Source organism: Aotus nancymaae, unplaced genomic scaffold (assembly GCF_030222135.1).
Source record: "Aotus nancymaae isolate 86718 unplaced genomic scaffold, 86718_ANA_hifiasm-v0.15.2.pri h1tg000028l, whole genome shotgun sequence".
In the NCBI taxonomy this organism is placed as follows: Eukaryota; Metazoa; Chordata; class Mammalia; order Primates; family Aotidae; genus Aotus; species Aotus nancymaae.
In genome coordinates this window covers 8,990,854-9,007,969 of record NW_026988441.1, presented here as the reverse complement: position 1 = coordinate 9,007,969, position 17,116 = coordinate 8,990,854, and the positions used below count along the sequence as shown (strand labels likewise).

At 52.7% G+C, this 17,116-nt stretch overlaps 1 protein-coding gene across 2 annotated transcripts in view; it reads right to left on the bottom strand.

Annotated features, from left to right (window-relative positions):
* NOVA2 (NOVA alternative splicing regulator 2) overlaps nt 1-16,666 on the bottom strand; it is a 34,484-nt gene extending 17,818 nt beyond the window's left edge. Inside the window, exons 1-2 of one of the 2 annotated variants that reach the window (XM_021668527.2) lie at nt 16,076-16,666; nt 3,694-3,837 (exon numbers count right to left, since the gene is read on the bottom strand). In XM_021668527.2, coding sequence (XP_021524202.2) covers nt 3,694-3,837; nt 16,076-16,352 — 421 coding nt within the window. In that variant the 5' untranslated portion in view covers nt 16,353-16,666. Of the gene's footprint in view, nt 1-3,693; nt 3,838-15,128; nt 15,541-16,075 lie in introns of those variants that run through there. The other variant, XM_064381144.1, reaches the window with a different exon arrangement.
* Between the last annotated feature and the right edge of the window lie 450 nt (nt 16,667-17,116).

The window sequence follows — 17,116 nt, the reverse complement described above, 5'->3', positions numbered from 1 at the left end:
GAATTACAGATGTGAGCCACCATGCCTGGCTAAAGCACTTTATATATACGTGTTCACTTAATATATGAAGTAGGCAATATTTCTACTTCATACAGTCCCTGATTCTCTGCTAAGGACACTGAAGCAAGAGAGGGCTCAAGATTTGTTCAAGTTCACTCAGATGGTAGTGAATATTCAGGGTTTTGAACCCAGGTGTCTGGCTTCAGAGTCTGTGCATTCTGCTAAATTTGGGGTGCATGGAGTGATCAGCTCTATGTGTGTGTCTTGGAGGGAGGCATAAAATGACAACAGTTTTGTTTTCGTATTTTTGATACTAAAAAAGAATCTGTATGAATGTATTAAGTAGTCATTCAAGAGTTTGGACTTTGATACAAGTATGTTATAAATATATACACGTTTTTAAAAGTGTGTGTGGTGGGCACAGTGGCTCATGCCTGCAATCCCATCACTTTAGGAAGCCGGGGCAGATGGCTTGAGCTCAGGAGTTCAAGACCCGCCTGGGCAACATAGCGAGACCCCATCTCTACAGAAAAAATATACAGGTCGGGTGTGGTGGCTCACCTCCCAGCACTTTGGGAGGCCGAGGCGGGTGGATCACCTGAGGTCAGGAGTTTGAGACCAGCATGGCTAACATAGCAAAACCCCGTCTCTACTAAAAATACAAAAAATTAGCCAGGCATGGTGACGGACACCTGTAATCCCAGCTACTCAGGAGGCTGAGGCAGGAGAATTGCTTGAACCCAGGAGATGGAGGTTGCGGTCAGCTGAGATTGCACCATTGCACATCAGCCTTGGCAATAAGAATGAAACTCTGTCTCAAAAAACCCCCCAAAACAAAAAACAACCCCCCCAAAATTAGCCGGGCCTGGTGGTGCACACCTGTAGTTCCAGCTACTCAGGAGGCTGAGGTGGGAGAATCACCTGAGCCCAGGAGGTCGAGGTTGCAGCAAGCCACGATCATGCCACTGCACTCCAGCCTGGGCAACAGAGCACTCTGGCCTTGGTGACAGAGCAAGATCCTGTCCCAAAATAAATAAATAAAAATAAAAAGTGTGTGTGTGTCTGTGCTTTTCTTCAGCAGTTAGGGTCCAAAGCTTCATGCAGACATTCAACATCAGAGGGCGTTTTCTATCCCTAGGCTGGCACACTGGAGTCTGTGTGGCCCTTGTCAAGGTAGCTGCCTTTTTCTGCATCTTAGTTGCTCCATGTATGACCTGGATGGATTGAATCTAGGGCTTGGGGATCCATCACCAAGGAGGGGAGGCCCTCTGTGTGCTCTGCCCTTCCCTTGGGGCTAAGTGCCAGGTAGGTTTTTATGTCATGTAGTAGACACACAAGTGCAGTGTGTGTGTATATGTGTGTGTGAGTGAATGTGTGTGTAGGTGTATGTGTGAGTGTGAGTGTATGTTTGTGTGAGTGAGTGTGTATGTGTGAGCGTGTGTGTGTGAGTGGTGTGCCAATGTGTGTATGCCAGTATGAGTGTGTGTGAGTGTGGGTGTGTGAAAGTGTGGGTGTGTGTGCATGTATATGAGTGTGTGAATGTGAGGATGTGTGTGTGTCAGTGTGAGTGTATGTATGTGTGCATGTGTGAGTGCAAGTGTGTGTGATGTGTGTGTGAATGTATGTATGAATGTATATGAGTGTATGTGTGTGAAAGAGTGTGTGTGCGTGCACGTGCATGTGAACCTACTATGCCCAGAGCACTCTTTCAGTTTCTCCATGGTCATTTCTTACACATCCTCTCTGCTTTGGCTACACTGCCCACGCTACCTAGTGGCCTCTGAGTCTGCCGTTTTGTCTTCCTGGAGCACACTTCTCTGCACTTTGCCTCGTTCATTCTTCCTTACTGCTCCAGTAGTCTCTTCTAGGGAGCTCTTCCTGACCTCTCCGGGCTGGGTCCTTTGTGCTACCTGGGCTCCAGCCACCACCACCCTCTGGACTTCCCTGTCCCAGACCTGAGCACTCTGGGTCATCACTGGTGTGAGGTCGGCCTCCCTGACTGGGATGTGAGAACTGAGGAAACAAGGCTGGGACATTTCAGCCACTGCTACTGTCCCCATCTCTGTCCAGCACAGGGCCAGCACAGAGGAAGTGCTCAGAGAATGTGTGTTGAATGAATGAATGAATGAATGGATGAAAGGGTGTCAAGCCAGGAGTGGAGGGAAATGTTTTTTGTCTCCTGCAATAGTGCTTCCATTCCCTGCATTCCTGTGGGGTCCTGGGAAGTCCTGGGGACAGGGCTAGGATGGAGGGGGCTGTGTCCTGTATCTCTGAGTCAGCTGCCAGCTCATGCTCTGTGATCTGGAAGTTCCACACCAGGAGCGGGGATGGGGGCTGACTATGTGTCCAGGGGCTGAGGAGAGACACTGGTTCCTGCTGCTTGTCTGAATACTGCTTGACCTGGTAGGACCAATGTCTGTCCCACCTTCTGGGTCTCCTGGCTGCCTGTGGGGTGTGTCATTGGGTTGAGGGGACAACATGTCTCATGGCACAGAGTGTGATCCAGGAGCAAGGAACCAAGTGTCCTCAGAGGAACGTTCCAAACAGAGGTCTTATCCCTATCTTGTGGGCTACAGGGGAGTGGGGAAAACTGGGCCAGGGTGGAAGAGAAAAGGAGGAGGTGTGCCTGGTTCACTCGATTTTTCTCTAAACCTCTTGCCAAAGCTGCTTAGTGAGATGGGAGGCTGGGGAGGGGGATGCGTGGTGGAGAGAGAGAGAGAGAGAGAGGAGGAAAGGAGAGAGAGAGAGAGCAGAGAGAGAGAGAGAGAGAGAGAGAGAGAGAATGAGCGTGTACTGACCCTGGGCTCCAGCTCTGGTGTTTGACCTAAAAAATCCAAGGGGATTAAGGATGAACTAGAACCAGCACTCGGCCAAAGATGCAATTCAGGAGGCCTTTCCTGGAGTCCTAGATGTCGAAGCTTCTTGGGACCCCAGTGAGAGGGGACTAGTAGGTATTGGTTGAATAGATGACTGAACAGGGTTCAGAGTGAGGAGGAAAGAAAAAAGGTGACACTGTAAGAGGTGGAGGGAAGGAAAGGATGGGGAGAGAGACAGAAGACAAAAGGGGGAAAGAGGAGGTGAGGTAGAGGGAAAGCAGAGGACAGAGGGAGAGGACAAGAGATGGGGGATATCCAAACAGAACAGGAGAGATGGACGGAGAGGCAGACAGAGGGGCAAGAGGCAGAGAGAGGCGGAGGGGAGCAAGCGATGGCAAGTCGGAAACAGAACGAGAAGGAGACACATACAGAATGACACCGAGACAGAGAAAACCAGTGAGACTGGGCAGGAGGGGGTGACAGAAATCTGAGGGGGGGCACGTGTGTGGAACATGGCTGGCCGGGCCCCTAAGTCCCGAGGGACGCCCTGACACCTGCCTCCCTCCCCACCCTCGCTCCTCCAACTGACCAGAGGGGGCAGGTGTGTGGGAAGAGATACATCTGCCAGCGCATCATGCAAATGAGCTCATGAATATGCAGCAGGCCCATTGTCTTGCCCTGCCCCCCACCCCCCATCTGCTCGGCCAGGCCCCTCGGGCTGGGGGCAGCTCTGTCCCCTTAGGGGGAGGGGAGGCCCCCTCCCAACCACTGTCACTGTCCCTAGGGCAGCCCTTCCCCCTCATCTAGGGCCCAGGTGGGAGGGAGAAAGGGAGAAAGGGCGGAGAGGCCTAGGGCAGAGACCTGGACCGGGGCTCACCGGGGTAGAAGTCTTTGGACTTGGAGAGCTTGATGGTGGCTCCCGTCTCCTTCTGCAGCTGCACGATGGTCTGCCCGCCCTTGCCAATGATGGAGCCCGCCGCGTAGCTGGGGATCAGCACCTTCAGGAAGTATTCGCCTTCCTCTGTGGGGGCACACAGGGTGGAGGGAGTCAGTGTGGGAGGGACCTTCACCTTTGTGGAGGGGGCAGAGGACACCCCAGGGGTCACAGTAGCAGTATGGAGAATAATACAAATAATGATCTTAATTCACTCATTCATTCATTCAACAAATAGTTACTGAGCACCTGCTCCGTGCCTGGCACCTGTCTAGGGAAACAGCCAAGAAGAAAATAGACAAAGCTCCCCGATTTGTGGGCAATGAGGCAAATAAGGCTGAAAGACTTTTAGTGATTCAGCCAAGACCTCATACAGCTAGCTACATTCTTCTAGGTGGGGAAGACAGTATATTTCATGTCAGATGGTGGGACTCCTAATGACACAAAAAAAGGCAGGAAAAGGGGGTCAGGGAGGGTGGGAGGCTGCAGTGTCAGAGAGAGAGCCCCGGGAAGCTTTTGCTGAGAATGTGGAATGCTTTACTCATCATCACACAATTCTGCAGCACCTGATAGGCGCTACACTGTTCACGGTACTTTCCAAATACTAGTCCTTTTAATTTTCACACTTATCCTATGAAGGAACCCATTATACAGATGAGGAAACAAAGGTGAGGAAATCACCCAAGGGCACTTGTACGCAGCAGAGCTGAGAGATTTGAAGCCAACCTGGCTCCAGAGTCCATGCTCTGAACTATTATGATCACCAGGCTATGGAGGAAGGAACGGAACCACGTGGCTATGTGAAGGACTGGCGAGCGCAAAGGCCCTGGGGTGGGACAGTGCCTGGCATGTTCCAGGGGGAATGAGGAGGACCCTGTGCCTGGGGCTGAATGAGAAAGGGGAAGAATGAGAGGAGCTGGGGACAGAGAGGGGCGCTGGTGGGGAGGGGTGATAGGGCTCGCAGGCCACAGTGAGGTCCTTAACTTTTACTCCAAGTGGGATGGGAGCTATGGGACGGATGTGACCTGACTTAGGTTTTAGGAGGATTCCTCTGATGCCCATGAGGGGAGCCAACTGTGAGAAGCAGCAGTGGGAGAGCTGGGGGCCCAGGGAGGTGGCAACTGCAAAGGTGATGGAGGTCTGACCGGTGGAAACGGTGACAGGGGAGGTGGAGGAAGGCTGGACGCTGGAGATGCTCCCAACACTCACTTTTGACCGGGCGCTGTGCTGAGTGCTTTATGAGCTTGATCTTGTCCGTTCCTCACAACCTCCGGGGTGAGGTGGGTAGAATGAGCTCCATTTTTACACAAGAAGAAACGGAGGTACAGAGGGGCACAGAGAAGCGAAGGCACCAGCCCACTGTCACCACTGGCCCAAGGACGCTAACACAGCTGCTGGGTTCTGACTCAAATCCAATTCTCATTCAGTCTCCTCCCCTCGTTGCTTGACACCTTTCACTCCGGGAGACCAACACGATGACGGACAGCCTCGAAAACCCAGATGCAGTACCAGTGGCGGCCTGTGGAGTTTTGGCCATTCTTTGTTATAGGCCAATTTTCCTTTTCTTTTTTCCTGATATGGGATCTTGCTCTATTGCCAGGCTGGAGTGCAGTGGCATAATCTCGACTCACTGCAGCCTCTGCCTCCTGGGTTCAAGTGATTTCCCTGCCTCAGGCCCCCGAGTAGCTGGGACTACAGGCGCTCGCCACCATACCCACCTAATTTTTGTATTTTTAGTAGAGATAGGTTTTCACCATTTTTGTCAGGCTGGTCTGGAACTCCTGATTTGAAGTGATCCGAAGTGATCCACCCGCCTCAGCCTCCCAAAGTGCTGGGATTACAGCCCTGAGCTACCGCACCCAGCTGCTGTGTTCAGCTAATAAAAAAAAAATGTTTTTAGCCGGGTGTGGTGGCTCACACCTGTAATCCCAGCATTTGGGAGGCCAAAGTGGGCGGATCACAAGATCAGGAGATAGAGACCATCCCAGCCAACACGGTGAAACCCCGTCTCTACTAAAAATGCAAAAATTCACCGGCTAGATACTTGCCTCGAGTCTACATTAACAAAATGCTTTACACATGGTCAAGAAAACTAGTTTATAACTGGCAAGGCTCAGTGGCTCACACCTGTAATCCCAGCACTTTGGGAGGCTGAGGCAGGAGCATCACTTGATCCCAGGAGCTCAAGACCAGCCTGGGCAACATAGGGAGACTCATCTCTACTAAAAAAAAATTTTTTTTTGCAATGGAGTCTCACTCTGTCGCCAGGCTGGAGTGCAATGGCGCAATTTCAGCTCACTATAACTTCCACCTCCCAGGTTCAAGCAATTCTCCTGCCTCAGCCTCCTGAGTAGCTGGGATTACAGGCATGTGCCACCACACCTGGCTAATTTTTTGTATTTAGTAGAGACGGGGTTTCACCAAGTTGGTCAGGCTCATCTTGAACACCTGACCTCAGGTGATCCACCCGCCTTGGCCTCCCAAAGTGCTGGGATTACAGGTGTGAGCCACCGGCCTCAGTGCACTTTTTGTTCCTTAAATGTTCCCTGCTTCCTCCCACCTCAGGGCCTTGGTGCATGCTCGCTCTGTGCCTGGCAGCCTCCCTTCCCCAGTCAATTTCTTTTGTCCTTTAGGTCCCCACTGAAATGTTGCTTCTTCTTGGAAGATTTCCTTGAACCCCAAAGATGGGATGAATCCTCCTGTTTCACGCTTTCAGAGTAACTGATCACAGAGGTCCACTGTGGACCACAACCGTAGAGCTCGGCCATGTCCCAGGGACTTGAACAGTGTCCCAGAAACTTGAACAGCACATAGCAGGTTTGCAATAAGCACTGGGAAAAGAAAGGGAGGAGTCAGGCCATCCTGCTTCCAAATCTTAAGGTCTTAAACCATCCCCCAATGGTTTTTCAACTTTTTCTTTTAAGCAAAGGAAGACTATTTATTCTTTCCCTTTTCTTTTTTTTTGAGACGGAGTCTCACTCTTGTCACCCAGGCTGGAGTGCAATGACGCGATCTCAGCTCACTGTAACCTCCGCTTCCTAAGTTCAAACGATTCTCCTGCCTCAGCCTCCCGAGTAGCTGAGATTACAGGTGACTGCCACCATGCCCAGCTAATTTTTTTGGTGTGTTTTTAGTAGAGATGGGGGTTTCACCATGTTGGCCAGGCCGGTCTTGAACTCCTGACCTCAGGTGATCTGCCCGCTGTGGCCTCCCAAAGTGCTGAGATTACAGGGGTAAGCCACAGCACGTGGGCAAGAAGCCTATTTTCAATGTCTTATGTAAAACCTCAACATACAGTGGCCAAGCGTGGTGGCTCATGCCTGTAATCCTAGCACTTTGGGAGGCTAAGGTGGGTGGATCATGAGGTCAGGAGTTCAAGACCAGCCTGGCCAACACAGTGAAACCCCATCTTTACTAAAAACACAAAAATTAGCCAGGTGCAGTAGTATATGCCTGTAGTCCCAGCTACTCAGGAGGCTGAGCCAGGAGACTCTGAACCTGGGAGGGGGAGGTTGCAGTGAGCCGAGATTTCACCACTTTTGCCACTATACTTCAGCTTGTACGACAGAGTGAGACTTTGTTTCCAAAAAACAAAAACAAAACCCTCTACATATAGAGCAGATAAAAGAGAAACCGCTCTATCCCTCCCTCATCTCTCTCTCTCTCTCTGTCACTCAGGCTGGAGTGCAGTGTTGCCATCACGGCTCACTGAGGCCTCAACCTCCTGGGCTCAAGTGATCCTCCTGCTTCCACCTCCCAAGTTGCTGGGACTACAGGCTCATGCCACCACTCCTAGGTAATTTGAAAATGTTTTGTAGAGATAGAGTTTTTCTGTGTTGCCCAGGCTGGTCTCAAACTCCTGAGCTCAAGGGATCTGCCTGCCTCGGCCTCCCAAAGTGTTGGGATTATAGGCGAGAATCACTGCACCTGGCCTCTGCCTGGTCTCTTAAGATGAAAGTTCTACATTCCCTTATGTGTTTAAGATGGGGTTGTGGTAAGAGGGGCTAGACGTGGCTTTGCAGGCATGGGGAAGGGTCCAGAATGAAGGACTTTGCCTGAAACCAAGGCAATCCTCTTAAACTTGCTTAATCAGACCATAAGCCTATTAGCTAATTAACCCCTCTCTGGTGCCTTCCTACCAATCATTCTGACCCCTACTGAATTCATTCTCTTCCACGGATTCACGGAGATGTCCTGTTCCCCACCCCGACCCTAAACTTGTCACAGATACGGGGTCCTTTATCTCTGGAAGGCTCAGAAAGGTGCATAGGTAATTCTCACTAATCCCTAAGACTCCATCCTCTCTCTGCTTCTTCAATTTCACTCCCCATCTTCTCTCGAGCCAGAGCATCTTCCCTCGCTTCCCTCTAAGGGTGGAAGGTTATTCATCTTCTCTGAAGAAAACTGGTGTCACCCTCTTCCCCATTTTCTGCCCCCTCTCTCTTGTACTTCTTCAAACTGTGCCTGAGAATTTTTGTATGAAACAGCAGAAACAACCCTAGACTAGGAATGACATTTGTGGCTGGCCATGGTGGCTCACGCCTGTAATCCTAGCACTTTGCAAGACTGAGGTGGGTGGATCACTTGAGGTCAGGAGTTCGAGACCAGCCTGGCCAACATGGTGAAACCCCGTCTCTACTAAAACTACAAAATTTAGCTGGGCGTGGTGGTGTGCGCCTGTACTCCCAGGTACTCGGGAGGCTGTGGCAGGAGAATCACTTCAGCCCGGGAGACAGAGGTTGCAGTGAGCCAAGATTGTGCCATTGCATTCCAGCCTGGATGACAGAGTGAAACTCCGTTTCAAAAAAAAAAAAAAGGAGTGAATTTTGCCACGGATGGGCTCTATGGCCTTGGGCAAGTCACCTTACCTCTTTGGGCCTCAGTTTTCCTCATCTATAAAATGGGAATCATGATAGTGCTACCTCATGGGGTTATTGTGATTAATTAAATGACAAAATGTAAAGAAAGGTACTGGGGACGGTCCCAGGAACATAGAGCATTTGAGAAATGTTAGCTATCATCATTATCAGTATTGCCCACACCATGAACACAAGTTCAGTGCTTATCACAGCATCAGACACACAGCAAGCTCCCAATACTCGGGGCTTGGGGGTTGGGTTGAGAGGTAGGAGAAGGAGGGGCGATCTCACTTCCTTAATCACCCATCCCCCTAGCAGGCTGTCCCAAACATTTTCCTGCTTCTTGGAGGAGAAATGTTCTCTCACTGATACAACCGAGACCTTGTTTCCATTCTCCACCCTCAGCCTCTCTCTCTAATTCCTGTCTTTCTTATGCCACTGTCTAGAATTCTGCCCTTTTTATGTCCTTCTGTGCTGCAATTATTCTTTCTTCTCTCCTTCTTCACTTTCTTCCTCCAACAAATCCTTCCTGAGCACGCATGACCTTCCAGTCCTTGCTTCAGGTGCTGGGAATATAGCAGGGAACCTCACATACAAGATCTCTTTCTTTTGAATTCCTTTTAAATTTCCACTTCTTTACTTATTTATTTATCATATTTTTAGTAGAGTGGGGTTTCACCATATTGCCCAGGGTGGTCTTGAACTTGTGGGCTCAAGGAATCCGCCCCGCCTCGGCCTCCCGAAGAGCTGAGATAATAGGTGTGAGCCACTGCACCCAGCCTAAATGCATCAATTTAAGGAAGAAATTAGGCCGGGCACGGAGGCTCATACCAGTAATCTCAGCACTTTGGGAGGCCAAAGCGAGTGGATCACCTGAGGTCAGAAGTTTGACACCAGCCTGACCAACATGGCGAAACCCCGTCTCTACTAAGTACAAAAAATTAGCCGGGTGTGGTGGTACATGCCTGTAATCCCAGCTACTTGGGAGGCTGAAGTCGGAGAGAATTGCTTGAACCTGGGAGGTGGAAGTTGCAGTGAGGTGAAATTGGGCCATTGCACTCCAGCCTGGGCAACAAGAGCGAAACTCGGTCTCAAAAATAAATAAGAAATTAAAAAATCATTGCTAATAATTGGAGCTTGAAGCGCTGGTTACATTTTTGTTCTCCCTAACATACATTAATATAAACATAAAATGTCCACAAATGAAAAAAATAGTTTGTCTAAGGACCACCTTAAATCATCTTGTGGGTGGCTTGGTGGTCCCTGTATCAGACCAGTGCAAATCTGGCCCCTGAACTCCCTCTTCAAGTGAGTCTCCTACGGACACCGATTGGCTAACACGTCCCACCTGTAGATACTCAGCACTTGAATCCCCAGGAGCCCTCACTGTCAGCATCAGTCTGTGCTGGCCCTTCCCAGAATGCTCTGCACATCTTTTCTGTTTGGGGGAGTTCCCCACCACGTGAATCCTACCTCCCCAGAAAGAAACCAGGTCTCTATTGACCAGCCCTCCTTGAGGCAAGGGCAGACACGTGATCTAAGCCGAACTCGGAGCCCTCAGCCACCACGCACGCCTACCCTGTTTGAACAACCAAGGCACTGCTTGTGAGAAAGTTCTTCCTTCTAGTGAGGCAGAATATACGTGCCAGAACTCTGCACCCACCTGTTCCCACCCCACTCTTCGCGCTTCCCTTGTGTCCAGGCAGCTCCCTCTACCCAATGGCAGAGTCTGAAGAACTGAAGAGAGCAAGTTCAGGTCTCCTGATTAATTTCCTGGAGGAATTTCAAACATTTCCACCTTGGAAAGGTGCCATCTTTCCCCTTCTAGTCTCTGAGTCTCTGCCCTTGCCCCTTCTGTATCCACCCCCTCAGGGATGCTTCTGAAGGCTTTCAAAAATCCTAGCACTTTGGGAGCCTGAGGCAGGCGGATCACTTGAGGTCAGGAGTTTGAGACCAGCCTGGCAGACAAGGTGAAGCCCTGTCTCTACTGAAAATACAAAAATTAGCCAGGCATGGTGGTGTACAACTGCAATCTCAGCTACTTGGGAGGCTGAGGCAGGAGGATTGCTTGAACCCGGGAGGCAGAGGCTGCAATGAGCTCAGACTGTGCCACTGCACTCCAGCCTGGGCCGCACAGCAAGACTCCATCTCAAAAATGAAAAAAATAATCAGCCAGTACTCCCTTCCCCCTTCCATAAATAATAGTTACCTACCCAAGAGATTTGGGGTGTTATAAGAGTGGCCTATTTTAGTGTCAGAGAGTTCACCCTGTAAGGCGGCTTTGATTTGGGGGTGATGAATGACAAAAGGAAAGCTGAAGGGGTGTGGGTTGTCGAGGTGTTGTTTTTGGTGTTCGTCTGTCTGAAGACAACATTGATGTTGTGGCATTGCCATCACGGCACCTCACGGTTTTGTTTGGGGGCTGGGATGGGAGAGCTGGCATGTTCTTTGGGGGTCCGAGGAGGCTGGGGTTTGACATTGGTATTGTCATCGGGAGCCTGTAGGGATGCTGCTGGCAGAGGATGGTGAGGGTGTGGGGTGGGAGCAGTGCCGCTGAGGAGGGGCGGGACTTCAGGTGTGTGATGTGTTTCTGTGAATGGCGGTGTTGCCTATTTGGTGTGAAATGCAATACAACCAGAGTGTGCTTCTGTAGGGATGAGATGCTGAAAGGTGTGATGCTGCCTTGAGTTGTGACTGTCTCTGAGTGAGAGAAAGGCAGATGGGCCACGGATTTCTTGGAGTGAATCACCCTTGGATGGTGAAAGGGAAAATGACATTCTCAGTGGCACTAATAATAATAATAATAATGCAAATGATAGCGACTGTTTACTGAGCACTTACCATCTATCAGGCCTTACGCTATGTGCTTCACATACGCAATCTCATCTAACACACACAACCCAGAGAGGTGGATCTTTCTGCCTCCATATTCCAGACAAGCAGGCTGAGGCTCAGAGCAGTGAAATAACTCACCTGAGGATTCTACACCAAGCACATGACAGTGGCGAGATGCGAATCTTGAAAGATCTCATTCTAGGAGGGGGCTCTTAACCCTGGTGATGTTGACTTTGTGATAAAGAATGTGGCTGGGCGTGCTGGTTCACACCTGTAATCCTAGCAATTTGGGAGGCTAAGGCGGGTGGATCACCTGAGGTCAGGAGTTCAAGATCAGCCTGACCAACATCGTGAAACTCAGTCTCTACTAAAAATAAAAAAATTAGCCAGGTGTGGTGGTGCATGCCTGCAACCCCAGCTACTCGGGAGGCTGAGATACAAGAATCGCTTTAATAACCCAGGAGGCAGAGGTTGCAGTGAGCCGAGATAGCTAAATTGCACTCCAGCCTGGGAGACACAGCGAAACTGTCTCAAAAAACAAAACAAAACAAACAACAACAACAAAAAGAATGAGGGATGTGGCTGGGAATGGTGGCTCACACCTGTCATCCCAGCACCTTGGGAGGCTGAGGTGGGTGGGTCGCTTGAGCTCAGGAATTTGAGACCAGCCTGGGCAACATAGCAAGACCCTGTCTCTACAAAAAAATACAAAGAATTAGTGGGCGTGGTGGTGCACACCTGTAGTTCCAGCTCCTGGGGAAGTTGAGGTGGGAGCATCACCTGAGCCGGAGATGTCAAGGTTGCAGTCAGCCATGATCGCACTACTGCACTCCAAGCCTGGGTGACAGAGTGAGACCCTGTCTCAAAAAAAAAACAACAAAAAACAAAAATAAGAGGGATGTTAGGAGCAAGATCTGTCTGGTGTAAGCTATGCTGAGGGTGTGAGATATGTTATGTGTGTCTGCATATGGGTTTTTATTTTCGGAGGGTTGACAGAGGCGGGCATACAGTCAGGAGTACAGGGGTCACAGTGGCAGCGTAAAAGTTAGGATCTGTATCAAGGGGGCACTGTTTGTTATTGTCCCGCCAGACTGGGGTCATTTATTTCTGCAGAGTCGCTGACTGGAGTTTCCATCCAACCTCTTCACCCAAGTCTTCCTGCCTTTGGTGCCTTGTTTTCCTCCCAGCAGCATCTGCCAGCCACTCACGGTGCCCAGAAGCGAGTGTGAACCGCCAGCGTCTCCTCCACTTCTCCCATCTGCTCCCAGAAGCAGGCAGGAGGGGCAAGGATCTCATCTGTCCAGTCTGCCACTGCTTGCTGGGACGCCCAGGAAAAGCCCTCACCCCTCTCAGCCTCAGTTTCCCCATCTGAAAATAGGGTCCATTCTAGTGTCTACCCACACAATGGAGACAGCTGCCTGCATTCACCTCATGGTTCTGCTGCTTATCAGCTGAGTGACATTGGGCAAGTGACTTAACCTCTCTGTGCCTCAGTTTTTCATCCGTAACATGGGTTAACAAGATAGAATTGTAAGGATTAAGAAACTGATCCATGTCAAGCAGTTCCCATAATAATTCAAGGTGTATTGTAGTATCATATGTGCTAGCCACGATTACAACTGATTATTATTATTCCACCATTGCATGTTGGGAGAATGATATGAAATTGCATGTAAGGCATGAAACAATAATATAAGTAGCTATTGTTACTATTTTCCTTGTGGTCATTTTTTTTGAGGCAGAGTCTTGCTCTGTCACCTAGGCTGGAGTGCAGTGGTGTGATCTTGGCTCACTGCAACCTCTGCCTCCTAGGTTCAAGCGATTCTCCTGCCTCAGCCTCCTGAGTAGATGGGACTACAGGTGCCTGACACCATGTCCTGCTAATTTTTGTATTTTTAGTAGACATGGGGGTCTCCCCATATTGGCCAAGCTGGTCTCGAACTCCTGACCTCAAATGATCCACCTGTCTCAGCCTCCCAAAGTGCTGAGATTGCAGACAAGAGCCACTGCACCCGGCCCCTTGTGGTCATTTTTATGTGCCCATATGGCAGATGAGGACACTGAGGCTCAGGAAAGGGAATGGGTTGACCTAGCATTCCCCAGCTATGAATGTATATTATCAAAAGGAGCCCTCAATTTTGGACCCTTGCCCAGCCCTGCCCCTGAGTGTGTTTCTGTCAGTGGAGGCCCATCCCTCTGCATCTCCCGGCCTCAGTTTTCCCATGGGTAAACAGAAGTGGGGTGGGAGACAGTCTGGAGGAGACAGTCCCTAAAGGCTTGTCCTAGTTTCCCTGCTGTGGAGGGAGGCAGGATAGCACAGTGGTTACATCCAGGAGCTCCAGAACCAGGCAGCCCAGGCTTGGATAAATTCTAGCTCCATCACTTAGAAACCGTGTGACCTTGGGCAAGTGGTTTCATTTTGCTGAGCCTTAGTTTTCCTCATCTGTTAAAAGATGCTCAAATCATCCCTCCCAGGGGTCTAGTCTATAACCCATATCTCAGAATAGTAGTTGCCAAGTAGGCAGGTGTGACTGTTATTAGCAGCAGTGGCGTCAGTGTTAAGTTGTGCTTTGAAGTGATCAGATTTTGAGCATCTCAGCCCCTTTAAGAGAAAGGTGGGAACCCCCTACCCTCTGGAGGCCGGTGGGTGGAGGGCTAGACAGTCTAGCTGGGCTCAGGGACCTCCTGGGTCCCTGATCTCTCCAGGACTGGGAACGGCAGTGAGGCAGGAAGGAGGGAAGGAAGTCGGGGACATATTCATGTGTGTGCTGGTGGTGGGGGAGCAGAAGGACAGGAAACTCCCTCCCATCCCCTCCCCCAACTTCCCTTTCCTCCAATTTCTGCCGGACACCCACATGGGCATCCAGGGGGTCCCTGATTCCTGTCCCACCTGGATGTAGGTGGGGGAAGGCTAGGATGGGAGGAAGAAAGTCGACTTGTATTCAATTGCAGGCAGGAGGTGGGAGGCCCCCACCCCACCCACTACTAGGCCTGGTGGAGAGGAAAGGGTGCACTCTGCCTGAAGCCATCCCTCTCCCATCCGGAGGAAAAGGCCAGAGGAAGTGGAGATTTTGGCAAGGTGACCGCGGGGAGGGGCTTGTCTGCTCTGGGGTCTCCCTCCTACCAGGGAGCTAGAGGGCTGGGCTCTGAGGACCCCAACAAACCCCATCTCTTCCTGAGCCCCCCATGAACTCTAGGACATGAACCTAGAGTTCCCAGCTGGGCTTTTTCTTCTCTGGTACGCACACCTCCTTCGGTCACACACCCAGGGAGGTCCCCTCTTGTCCCTCACACCGCCTTCTGTGGTGTCAAACATTCGGCAATCTCCAGTACACACATGGACACACACACCCTCCCTTGTCAAACACAGGCAGAATCGTCCCCACATCTCTGGTGTCACACACAGCCATTTCACACACACACACCTCTCCTTGTTACACCCATACACAGAGCTTGGTGTCATACACACACGTGCCCTGTCACATGGGGACCCATCCTTCCTTCTCCCTTTTACACACCCTCGTGCATTTCACCCACAAGCCCCGGCCTTTCCCTCGTCATACACCCACCTTCCCTATTGCACACACCCCCTCTGATGTCACTGTTGCACACCTCCATGTGTCACACCCAGCCACAGCCTCTCTGGAGTCACACCCACACCCTTTTTTTGTCACAGCCCCTCACCAGCTTCTTCAGGTCCCATCCTGCCCCAGCCACGCCTGTGTCACACACACTGAACCCCTTTCCTCTGAGCCACACGGCCTCTTCTGGCTCACGCCCAGGGCCAGCCCATTCGGCATCCCCCACACACCTCCTTGCATCTAACACACCCTCTCACTCATGTGTCACACTCTCTGCCACAGCCCCCTAGGGGGTGACAAGCACACACCTTCCCTTGTCACACGTACCCGCTGGAGGGTCTCAAACACGGAGCCCAGCCCCTGTCCTCTTGCCCCTGTCTCTCTCACACACCTCCTCTACGCTGTCATATTCCTGATCCCTAATGTCAAACATCCAGGCCGTAGAGGGCACACACACACACACGCAAACACACACACACCTGTCCTAGCCTCACATTCTCCCACCTAGCTTTACACACCCACCCTTTCCTCCATTTCACCACACACACCCACCCAGCCGGTCCCCACGCACGATCCTGCCAGGGCCACACAAGCCTCCCTCCGGGACAACCCATGTTCAGGACATCCCCAGGGAGGGAGGCTGGGAAGCTCCCGGTCCACAGGCCTCTACTCCTTCCCCTCCCCCAGCTAGGACATGCGAGCCCCAGGAACACCCCTGTCCCGAAAGGGTCACATCACACACCCCTCAAGGACACACAGACACCCACCCTGAGGCTCCCACGCCCCCCATCCTCTGCGCCCCCCAAGGACACTTATCACCCCCTCCCCCCCAACTTCTCTCCTCGCAGACAAAGCTCCCAGCCCCGGGCCTCGGCGAGAGGAGGAGGAGGTCCGGCCCCCTCCTCAACTCCCCGCTATGTCCCCAGCCTCGGGGAGGGGTGTCTCTCCCCTCCCCAGAGCCCTTGCACCTGCCACGCGAAGGGGGGGAAGGATGGAGAAAGGCGAGGTCCCCAGCCCGCTCCCCCGCCCCGAGCCGCAGCCTTTTCTCACCTCCCGTGTTGCTGCGCTTGGTGCAGACCACCTCGGGGGGCGTTTCGAGGGGCCTCTTGCGGGAATCCGGGGCCTCGGGCTCCATGGGGGGGGCCTGGGGCGGCGGCTGCTGCTGCTGCGGCGGCTGCGGCGGCGGCGGCGGTGGCTGCTGTGGCGGCGGCGACGGCTGCTGGGGAGGCTGGGGTTGCGGCGGCGGCGGCGGCGGGGGCGGCGGCGGCTGCGGGGCCGCGGAGGCCGTGAAGAGGCCGTGCACCGCGCCGGCGGCCATCATCCTCATGGTGGGGGGGGCGGGGGGCGGGGGGCGGGGGCGGGGGAGGGGAGGGGAGGTGGGAGGGGGAGGTGGAGGGGTGGGGGAGGGGGAGCCCCGGAGAGGGAAGGCGGGGGTGGGGGGGAGCCGGTTCTCGGGGGGCTGACAGAGCCTGGAGAGCGGCTGTGAGCAGGATGGCAGGGCCCGGGGGGGTCTCCGAAAGGGCCGGGAGAGAACTGAGGGGTGGGGTCTCTCCTGGGACCACAGAGGCTGGGGACTGGACGCGCCACTGGGGGGACGGGAACCCCCTCTCTTCTTGGCTCCCCGGGGCAAGAGGACCGAGCCCCCCAAACCCTTCTCGGGGTGGGGGGCCGGAGGAGCGTGGCTGGAGGTGGGAAGTGGAGGCGGCCGCTAGTGGGGGCCCGGGGGGCGGCGGGCGCGGTCGGCGGCAGCGACGGGGCTGGCGGTGGCTGCTGGCCCGAGCATCTTCTTCCCGGAGGCTCCCACAGCGCCTGGCCCCTCCTACCCCGCGAGGTCACGCCCATGCCGGGTAGGGCCACGCCCTTCGGCGCCCCCATTGGTCCAGCCTTGAAGCCTGGACCAAGTCTCTCGGAGTTGGCCACGCCCCTCCCGGCGGCAGAGATCTGGACCGGACTCCCCCAGGCTGCTGGGAGGAACCCGGACCCCTCCAAGCCGCCACCTTGAATGAACGTTTATTGAGCACTTACTGTGTGCCAGGTCCGGTTCCAAGCAAGCACGTCACAGACGTTATCGCATTTAATCCCCAGAGCGAC